At 40.7% G+C, this 11,541-nt stretch overlaps 1 protein-coding gene across 1 annotated transcript in view; it reads left to right on the top strand.

Moving 5' to 3' along the window:
- Positions 1-1,321: 1,321 nt before the first annotated feature.
- Positions 1,322-11,541, top strand: part of Remo (Remoulade) — a 45,656-nt gene continuing 35,436 nt past the window's right edge. The window contains exons 1-5 of the mRNA XM_089637239.1: positions 1,322-3,195; positions 3,281-3,346; positions 5,625-5,840; positions 9,275-9,497; positions 9,649-9,767. Coding sequence (XP_089493365.1) covers positions 2,957-3,195; positions 3,281-3,346; positions 5,625-5,840; positions 9,275-9,497; positions 9,649-9,767 — 863 coding nt within the window. The 5' untranslated portion in view covers positions 1,322-2,956. The remainder of the gene's footprint in view (positions 3,196-3,280; positions 3,347-5,624; positions 5,841-9,274; positions 9,498-9,648; positions 9,768-11,541) is intronic.

Below are 11,541 nucleotides of genomic sequence, written 5' to 3'. Positions count from 1 at the left end.
CGCCGAGTGGTCCAAAGTGTCCAAAAGGTTTGACTCCCATCCAGGCGTTGCGGGTCATTCTCTGTTTTTAAAAGAACTTGTAGGTAATTTATAAAACGAAAATAGGACAAGTTGTCAAAATATGGTTGTGGGATTTTATGAAGCTTATAAATTTCAAAAGGATGAAACTTAGAGAGTACTCTTTGAGTGTAAATTTTACGAAAAATCTTTGGACCTGAATACACTAGAAAATGGATCTTTTATAAAATGAATCAATCTTATAGACCTGATGTAAGATTATGTTACCAACATGGACATTCAATTTGATAGACCAGCCAATCAGGGAAAGGGGAACAAACGAGCGGGTAGTAATCTGGAGGTCAATGTGTTCAGAAGTGATGGATGTATGAATCCATCCCTCTCGCTGCAATTTGTCAAGCGATGGGTCAAGAGAAATTTCGGCTTTAGAAATAAAGAGGTCTACCTCAACTAGTTTCTCCAGATCCGACCTGCCACGCAGTAGGTGGGTAAAAGGATCTAAACAAACACCATGAACCCGGGCGCCCCCGCTAAGTCACCAAACGTAGCGAACCACTTGGAGTGGCCTATAGCAGGGTTGTTGGTTATCCAATAAATGGTTCCCGGGGCGGCGATACCCAAAACAGCTTCCCAAATTGAAAACCTTACTTCTCCCCAATCCGACCTGCCACGCAGTAGGTGAACCTAGACACACCCGCTAAGCTCCTCCCCCAATCCCCATTTATCCCCCCCCAATCCCCATTTATCCCCCCCCAATCCCCCTCTTCACTTGTAACCCCCCCCAAGACTCCTCGACCCCCCCAAACACCCCCCGGGTGGTCGTTTTGACCGAAAAGATCCCTCCAGTGGTGCTCCATTCCAAATCGGGATGGGCCTCACTCGAGAGAACCCTCACCGACAAAGGGATAGACTTCTTCGCTAAAAACCAAGCGAAGTTTATCTCTATCCACCCCAAATCCGCCCGCGACCTCCAACGCATCATCCCAATCCTCCTCGAACGCAACATCGACCACCACTCTTACAAACTGCCTGAAGACAAACCACACTCTCGCTCCCGAACGTCCAATTCCCCCCTACCCTCCCCCCTACCACCTCACTCTCTCAACAGTTCCGTCGAGCCCCCCCCCCCTGTCGCCACACCCTCGCTCACGAACCTACATTTCCCCCCTACCCCCCCCTGTCACTTCAACCCATCCCCCGGACCCCCGCGTCCACCCCACCCCCCCCTATTCTCCCACGTCTCTGCCGCCCCTCCCTCTTCACCACACCTCACAACTCTAACCCCTCAAATCATCCTGGCCCTGTCCAACGCGGCCGCCCAACTGAGATCAGCGCTTGAAATAAACAGCCGTCTCGTCGCCCACGTCAATTCACTCCTCAGCTCCATCCAAATCCAAAACTCCACAGTCAACACTCATCATTCTCCCAACAACCACTAAAATCTTTCGTCAAATCTTCCCCCCCTCTGCAGCCATTCTATTGCAAAAAAATTTTTTCACAAAAACTAAACAAATCTCCTCCCACAACCATTTATAACTCATGTTGAAAGAGAAAGGGGCCTTATTGGCCCGGAGCTCTGTATGCCATTTATTCAAAAAGTCAAAAAGTCACCCGCTAAGTTACCAAACGTAGCGAACCACATTGGGTGACCTATGGCAGGGGTGTTGGTTATCCAATAAATGGTTCCCAGGGCAGCGATACCCAAAACTGCCCAAATTCCCAAATTGAAAACCTTACCATTACCAAACCAGTAGGTCGACAGACTACTTTGACTTTAATGGAATCAAAATAGAAGCTTGGTTTACAAGCTCAAGCTCCTTTACAATATTAAAAAAAAATAATTGCATTAGTTGTTAGTACTGCGGGTGATGGCTGCTTTTTTAAAATCCTTCCAGAGGATTTGTTTTGGCTTTTCATTTGTTTTGTTCGCACACTTTCGTCATACCGGGCGAGTTTAAATATAATTGTTTTTATGGTTACAAATGCAGAAGTAAAAAAGTTTAGCTTGTTTTTGAAGAATTCTTTCAGCACGAATTTTTGTGAATTTGAGATATTCTTATCCAACCGGGAACTCTGAGAGCTATTCTTATCGTTTCCCAGCCCCAAATGGGGGCCTCGTAAGTGAATACGGGTCTTATGTATGGGATAATTTATTTTTTATTACTAGTATGCTGTTTTTGCACATCATGGGGTAAATGGCGTGTAGGGCACAGGTGGCGGATTTGAGTTTGTCTTGAATGTGGTGGAGTTAAGTGGGTTTAGAATCTAACGTTAGGACAAGGTATTTCATGTATTTGCACGGCATATTTTTTCCGAACGGACGACAGGCTAAAATTCCTACTTGCAACTTCACAGTATTTATGGGTAGGCCTTGTTTTAAGATAATTAAAATTAAGACTGGTAACATTGCTAATCCTTTTTGTAAACAATAATAGCCCTTATGAAAACTGATTTTAAGGGCTTTTTGACGAGAAGATTCGATATTATAACAGCGGCTAGAAGTGATTCCAAAATATGCCATCTCACTGGAATTTTTTTTTCAAGTGATAAAAGACTTACACGCATTGTGTATTAAAGATTATTTTACCGTGCATAAAATAGACAATTAAAATGTTGTTTGGGTGTTGTCATTGAAAAAAATTCGATCCGTCAACTCTTGTTTATGATAAAAAAATGTTAGGACCTCAAATTCCTATTTTGAGCGTCGAGCGTCGAATAGTGACTTAAATACATTTTTATGTTTACATAAACTAATCTGTAATCTTATAAAATGACAATACGAAGTGAAAATGTAATGGTATTGGATATTGAAGATGAGAGAAGTGCATGACTTCGACATGGGATTTGTTTATATGATATCAATTTGCTTATATTCCCGAGAGGAATCGCTGGAATGTGTGTAATATAAAGATTCAAGTGTTTCAAATCTGATTTGAAGATGTTTTCAATACTTGGTAGTGTTTTACCAATAGTTGTCTGTATAGCGCTTACTTTGGTATCAGCAGACCAATACTGTCCATCACTGTGTGTCTGCAAAAGCAGCAGAACAACAGACGTTACCAATTCTAATGTCGATAATATAGAATCGATTAAACTGAAGTGTGGAAGCCCTGAAACTATTATTACTGAATTAAAAGAAATAGATCTGTCAAAAATTGCATCCCTTGTAGTTAACCTGTAAGTACTCGCCAATTTATAACATTGAAAATACTGACATATTTCACACAACTTGTATGTAAACAAAAATATTATTATTTTTCAGGAATCTGTCTGAAAATTCTATCACAACACTGTCCAAGGAGTTGTATTTACCTCAACTGCAAAAATTGTAAGAATCCTACCATTATTATTGTATGGAGTATATCATCAGCCATTCTCTGCTGAATAAAAGCCATACCAAACTTTTTTTATTAATATTGTCGAATTCTGTATCTATTGCTGCATGCTTGATACACAAAGATATATAAACAGCACTTGGTTTCAAATTAATTACTACAAGAAATAACTATTTATATGGTGGGAGATGGTAAAAGATGGATTAAAGTTTGATTAACTAAACCCTAAAAACCTATTATGTGCATGTTTACTTAAACCCCCGACTTCAATAGTTATCTCCATTCGATATTTATGTTGAAATCAAGTGTTGTTTTTTAAACAGCCTTTGCATGCAGCAGAATTTGACAAGTGTACCAATGTTGGTTTAACTACCTTCTACGATATAAATTTGTTTAGGTCACATTGTTCACATTATAACTGTTGATAGTACAGTATGCTGTTTATGTTAAGATTTGTGTGTTGTAAGTCCAATTGTTCAAATTCTCCGAAACAACCCGTCCTCAGTAATTAAACCCACACCAACAATTAATATTAGAATATGTACATACAGGCTGTCCAAATCTCAAGGTGCAGAGCCAAAAGTAAGTCAATTGTAGTGCTTTCGGATTCGTAGTTTTAGTACTAAACTTCCTCACGTCGCTTAAGATCGTATGCTACCTCTGAGTAAATTGCATTGAAAAAGTGCCAAGATGTCCTCATGGGTGATAAGAATTTTTTTTCATTACTCGACAAACACTAGTAAATGCGAAGGAATAAGATTTCATTTGTAAATACACACAAATTATTTTATTATTATAAAAAATATAATTATTTCCTAAAGATTTCAGCGCCATTAGAGAAAGTGAGATAGCTAACGTAGCAACACATAAGTACGAGAAGGACAACCTAATAACAGTAGGTCGTCTCGTATCTTATTTCATGTTCGTCTTATAGGGTAAGCGAGAAAGCGTAGTTTGTTATCTCAGTCTCACCCGTGATGTAGAATGTAGTATTCGATGCAAATATGAAAATGCCGTCCGCTATCTTTTTCTATGAATTTTTGTCTTTGTCATACATGAACAACCTTTGAATTAAGAATTTACTGGAAGCATAAGAATGTTTCTTATTTGGCTTGAGTTTGTGAGACAATAGCAAGTCTAAATGTATTGTAACGTCATTGACACACCCTTCAAATTCAGAAGCGACTCTTGTGGCCATATTAAAAAGATTGCACAAGTAATACAGGGTTTTCCAATAAGAGGTGTTATTTTGAATAGCCCGCTATTTCGGTAGATGTTATTTTTGAAGCTGTCATTTTTGAAGGTGTCATTTTTGACATTTGACAAGTAGAAACTACGCCATTAATAAAAATGGAATGATACACGCTTCAACAACGCATTGAAATTATTAAAATTCACTTGAGTGAATCAAATGCAAATCATCTTGAGTGATGAGGTCCATTTCCACTTCGGTGGCTTCGTCAACAAGCAAAATTGTCACATCTGGGGCTCGGAAAACCCAAGAGTTATTGTTGAAAAGCCTCTCTATCCTCAAAGTGTGACTGTTTGGTGCGGTTTATGGTCCGGCGGAGTCATTGGACGTTACTTTTTCGAAAATGAGGCTTGAGCAACATTTACGGTGAATGGGTTGCGCTATCGAGAGATGATTAATGATTTTTTATGGCCGGAATTGGATGGTATTGATTTGGACAACGTTTACTTTCAACAAGACGGCGCTACATGCCACACAAGCAACGAAACCATTGATCTTTTTCGATTGAATATCAAAATGACACCTCTTATTGGAAAACCCTGTATAATAAATGCATTAGCAGCTGTTTAGTTTGGGTGTTAAAAGCGCAATATCTTTGCACGAAGATGTTGTCTCTCACCCGGCATGCCGCTTGAAGTCCCGAAAACCCTTCTGGGCGGAAGGAGAGAGGCCCTTCCGATTATGTCTCACCCAAGAAGATAGATGGGAACGTGTGAAATGCCCATCTCATACAGGACCCAACCGAGAGACAGCCTGGGTTCTCATTGCCTCGCAAAACCTGGTCTGTCATCAATAGGTTAAGGTGCTCCCATAGCCGCTGTGCCCACATGATGCACAGATGGGGCCTTAAAGAGTCGGTGATGTGTGAATGTGGTGCGGTACAGACCACCGAACATGTGGTCAACGAATGCCCGCTCCATTCATTCCCCGGCATGTCCCCCTCTGACCCCTCCCCCATACGAAAGAAGAAGTTTGGGTGTTTTAATTATTATTGAATTGTCCAATATTTGTGTTTCCAGAGATCTCAGTCACAACCAGATAACCCTCATAGAGCCGGATGTATTCTCCAACCTCACCAATCTGCTGCGGCTGGACCTGTCCAGCAACTCCATCCAGTCGCTGTACATGGAGGTCTTCAATGGCCTGGGGAAGTTGGAGCGACTCCTCCTGAACCAAAATCAGATAGCTACAATGGCCGAAAATACATTTCATCAGCTTTATAATCTGAAACAGATGTAAGCCAAATTATTAATATTTCATTATCACTAATCCTTCTCTGCATCAATGGCGTCACACTTAACACATTGTAGTCGGGCGCTTCAAAAAATAGACTCTAGCCTATAGCGGGTGTTTTTCGCGATTAGCGCAAAAATATATCGCTTTCTTAAAATTGACACAATTTCTAAACCAAATAATATTTTCGATTGAAATTTTCAAAGAAATCATATATGACATTTGATCATCAAAAATAAATTATAATTGCTTTGATTACATCATAATTTCAGCACATTTCAAAGCTGAATATAAAAACCTGATATTAATTCAGTAAATAGCATTCAATATTCAATATTTGAAAATTCCATGTAAAAGATATTATGTTTATTCATATCATATAGTTATATAATCAATAATAATATATATTTGCCATGCCCGCAATTCTACAATCGCTGGATGTGTGAAATCTGATCGCGTAAATATTGAACAGTGTCGCCTAAGGCCGAAGGCGAACACTCAATAACTCATAAGTTTAATTGCTTCTTGTCAAAAAAGAGTCTTTTGCGGTTGCCTCGCCTAATTGAAGAGCCCATTCCACTTATGAATCATAGTATTTATTCTTTCAAGGAATCAGTACACTTTATATGTTGATAATCCATCACACACTATAAGTGCACACTATAAGTACACTTCATCGTCACTATCATTGGCTTGTAAAGACATTTTTGTAGGGATAAAGTCCTATACAATGCTAATATATTCAAATAATAAAATACCAAACAGTAAACAAAACAGTGCGAGCGGTATAAAAAATAGTCCAATACGTGAAATGACTCAAACTAAACTGGAGATTGATATCGCATAAAAGCTCTAGATTTCTGGCGACGCCTTTACAAGCGGCACACTAGCCAATCCGGACAAGGCGTCTCAAATAACGTGGACAGACTGTCGCCTAGCACCCAGGTAGGAAATTACCCTACAAGGCGTTTTATTTCACGCTGATAACAAACCCGTATAGTGCCGTTTCCCGCCAAAACCCGACAGTCGACAAAAACGGCATTTGCCGTGTCCCGCAGTTGACCGACAGTCCGCGAAAAATGGCAAATGCCGTATCCCTGCGACAATGTGTTAATACTGGACAGACAATTGGAATTTGATGACGACAATTTGTTATTAAATACTGTACTTAATTTGTAACTTTATTTGCTATATATATTATACAGGGTGTCCATAAAAGAATGTCCCAGTTTCAATGGCGTATTATAACAATTTAATTTAGACTATTTTCATCAAATTATGCATCAAATTGAAGGTAAACTAACCTAGTTGTGGTGTTCAGTGATGAGTCAAATTTTCATCTAGGTGGGGAGGTAAATACCCTGTTCGGATCTGGGGATCAGAACATCCTCATGAACTTGTAGAACAAAAAGAGATTCCCCGAAATTAAATGTGTTCTGTGCTGTGTCCTGATGTAAAGTTAACAGTGGTGGTTTATCTGGATATGTTGAAAGAATGGCTCTTTCCCCAATTAGTAGAGGGTTAACCTGTAAACTTTATTTGGCAACACGATGAAGCTACTCCCCATTGAAATCTCTTTGTACGAGTGTGGTTGAACGTCCCTGACCGTTGGATTGGTCGTAATGGTCGAGACGCCAGATCTCTTTTTCGCTGGCCTCCACGTTCACCTGAGATAACGCCATGGGATTTTTTCCTTTGGGCTTCACAAAAGATCGTGTCTACGTTCCGCCGCTACCTAATGATTTGCCAGAGTTGAAATACAGACTTGAAGAGGCTATTGCTTCCATTACTCCAGACTTGTTAACCAAAGTGTAGGAAGAATTGGACTTTAGATTGGATGTGTGCCACTTAGCTAAAGGTGCAAATATTGAAGAGATTTGTAAGAAAAACCAGGTTATTTTACCTTCAATTTGATGTATGATTTGTTGTAAATAGTCTAAATTAAACTGTTATGATATGCCATTGAAACTGGGACATTCCTTTATGGACACCCTGTATTATGTGATGTTTATATTAGCACATAAGTATGTATCCATTGTACATATTTTTGTACTATTTTTAATAAAATAATTGAATAAATTCACTATGCTGATATATATGTAGGTTAGAAATTTCATATATTTTGGTTACCCCTATTCTTGTTGCCAAGGGATATACTGTGTAATATGTTAATAGTTGAATGATATCCCAATGTAAATTTTTACTATTTACAGTCAATGTAAATGTGTAATGATAGACATTGGATTATATGCATTTGTATATTTGAGCCCTTTTGGTCGTTAGTGCATATTTGAGCTTCTTTTGATCATTACTGCATCTTTGAAGTTTTTTTCATTAATATTTATGAACATATATCAGTCATTTTTTTAAATAGGAAACTAATGTTTATAAGACAAGGTTTTATGCATAGCACAAAGGATAACAAATTATTATAAGCAATAATTAGTCGCCTGAAATATTATTTTTACTCAGGAGATATTTTCAATTTGTATTGATATTTCAGGTGACTAATTATTGCTTGTAATAGTTTGATATTTCTGTCAGTTCAGTTAATATTTTATTCTACAAATATAAACTAAATATGCAAACTGAATTTCACTGGCCACCTCCCACCTCACTAACTCGTCCTTTCCCTTCAGAATTTCACTGGCCACCTCCCACCTCACTAACTAGTCCTTTCCCTTCAGAATTTCACTGGCCATCTCTCACCTCACTAACTGGTCCATTTCATTCAGAATTTCACTGGCCATCTCTCACCTCACTAACTCGTCCTTTTCCTTCAGAATTTCACTGGCCATCTCTCACCTCACTAACTGGTCCATTTCATTCAGAATTTCACTGGCCATCTCTCACCTCACTAACTGGTCCATTTCATTCAGAATTTCACTGGCCATCTCTCACCTCACTAACTCGTCCTTTTCCTTCAGAATTTCACTGGCCATCTCTCACCTCACTAACTGGTCCATTTCATTCAGAATTTCACTGGCCATCTCTCACCTCACTAACTCGTCCTTTTCCTTCAGAATTTCACTGGCCATCTCTCACCTCACTAACTGGTCCATTTCATTCAGAATTTCACTGGCCACCTCCCACCTCACTAACTGGTCCTTTTCCTTCAGAATTTCACTGGTCACCTCCCACCTCACTAACTGGTCCTTTTCCTTCAGAATTTCACTGGCCACCTCCCACCTCACTAACTGGTCCTTTTCCTTCAGAATTTCACTGGCCACCTCCCACCTCACTAACTGGTCCTTTTCCTTCAGAATTTCACTGGCCACCTCCCACCTCACTAACTGGTCTTTTTTCTTCAGAATTTCCACCTAATGAAATTAAAAATTTCAAACAGGAAGAATGCAAAATATTTTTCAAATTTCCTATTTTGCCATTTTGTTTGTAAATATAATCTGACATCTAGTAATGATGTATAACACCTTAGCGACTTGAGTGCCAACCCTCTGGTCTGCGACTGTGCCCTGCTGTGGATAGCCGAGTGGTCGCGCAGCGCCTCCGTGCGACTCACGGGGAACCCCCGCTGCGCTCGCCCGCCCCCCCTTCTCAGGCATAGCGTCAAGAAGATACGCTCGCTGCTGGACCTGGCGCAGTGCGGCCGTCCCACCACGCTGGTCAATGCGCTACTGCTGCAACCGGAGAATGGACAGGTAATTTAAAATCAATCCTGATTCTGTTCCTTCTTCTGCTTCATGAGCCTTCTGGCTTCCAGCTTTGGACATTTCCTCACCTTCAAATATTTCCTGATTTGTCGATTAATGAATAATTTGTTATTTTATTTTTGTACTATTTTGTTATTAGGTTGTATTTCAAGGTGACTCTCTCACATTGAGGTGCAAAGCTCCATTTTCCACCATAAAGATGATCTACAACCTCACATGGTCTCTACCCAACACAACCGTTGATACAGAACACTTCAGGTAAAGCCATATTCATAATGTTTATCTTAAGGCGATGCACTACATCGTGTAATAAGTTTAAATCAAGCCGCCATCAATAACACCCCTTACGTAGATGGCGATAAGGTTTAAATTCCCGCTTAACACCATCTGCCTGTTTTGATTTATGCAAGAAAAAATCATGGCCAAAAAGTGCCTTTTATTTTATTTTGTGGATGTTCAGGCATAAATATTTAATTTTTTTCCTATCATTTTATAAATAATTTAATTTGCCACATTATACAATAAAATCACAACCGAAAAAGGGTTTGTAAGTAGGAGATTTTGAACTTTAGAGCAGTTTTCATAGACCTTATACATTATTTTTTTCTGGGCTTATAAAAAGACTTATCTAAAAAATACTCGATTATTTCAAAGGCAAAGATGTATTCTACTCGCAGTATTTAATTAAAGCATCTGAAACATTTCTAGGTGAACAAATTTTCAAACCAAAAACACATGATTTTGCATTACTACATAGTGCATCGCCTTAATAGCCAGAACACTAGTTTAAGCTTAGATGAATTAAAAGAGAATAGGTTACTGAAACAACGTACATGGTTGCACCGAACTAGGTCCTCAATTTGGTAGGCGGGAATGGGTACCGCCGCCCTGGGAACCATTTATTGGATGACCAACACCTCTGCCACAGGTCACCCCAAGTGGTTCGCTACGTTTGGTGACTTAGCAGGGGTGCCCGGGTTCATGGGTTAAGGTTTGCCCAGGTCTTGGTGGCGGGTGCGTCGGCCCACCTTCTGCGTGGCGGGCCGGTTGGGAGATGCTGGTTGAGGGAGACCCTTTACAACCGGTTACCGCTGTCCGGGCCGCTCGATAGTACAGGGGCCCGACCCTCAGGCTCACGACTAAGGGTGGGCTGCCCCATCAGCGAGTGAAAAAACCCCGCCACTGCTGTTGTGCCGGTTCGTGACCGGAGGGGACCCAGCAGCAGCGTTTGGGGCGCATTGGATGCCCTCTCCAGCCGGACTCTCCCAGCCTATCGCCTAGCACCGCAGTGGGTGGGCTGGAACCAAACGCTCATCACTCCTGGACAGCCTGAACCCCATATTCCTACCCACCCCTCACACCTTTCCATTCCAGACCTTCCTTTCACTTCATACCCTTAAAAACAAAAAAAAACAAAAAAAAAAAAATTAAAATCATGAATATACATAAAAACAAACATAACATCTTTACAGCGGCGAGTAGCAGGCGTCCCCGGTGCGGGCCAAAACTGTTGGTAAATTTTGCCAACATTCGCGGCCTGCACACAAATTTAAATTCCGTCCATCACTATCTTTTGTCCCAACGTCCCAACCTTCTTTTCCTATCCGAAACTCAGATAGCCGAGCCGCCAGACTCCTCCTATCTGGACTGCCCGGGCTTTACCCTCGCAAGCAAATTCCGACTGAAAGGAGGAGTCTGCCTCTATAGTCGAGCTGACGTCAACTGTGTGCGACTATTGAGTCTGGAAAACTCCAGATTCGACGTAATGTGGGTGCGCGTCAATCTTGCCAGTACGGCAAGATTCTACGCATGTCTATACCGCTCACCGAACCATAGCGAATCAGACACTTCCGAGCTCTTCAAACATTTGAGCGATACTATTGATGATCTCTTGCCCCGCTACCCTTCGGCCGAGTTTGTTGTTCTGGGGGACTTCAACGTTCATAACGAACCATGGTTGAAGTTCTCAGGCCCAACGGACTCGGCTGGCCGACAGGCGGAATCCTTTGCCATTTGCTACGGATTAGAGCAA

This window comes from Hesperophylax consimilis, chromosome 11 (genome assembly GCF_061612785.1).
Source record: "Hesperophylax consimilis isolate HC1 chromosome 11, BYU_Hcon_1.0, whole genome shotgun sequence".
Taxonomy (NCBI): domain Eukaryota; kingdom Metazoa; phylum Arthropoda; class Insecta; order Trichoptera; family Limnephilidae; genus Hesperophylax; species Hesperophylax consimilis.
This window is presented reverse-complemented; position numbering and strand designations above follow the sequence as displayed.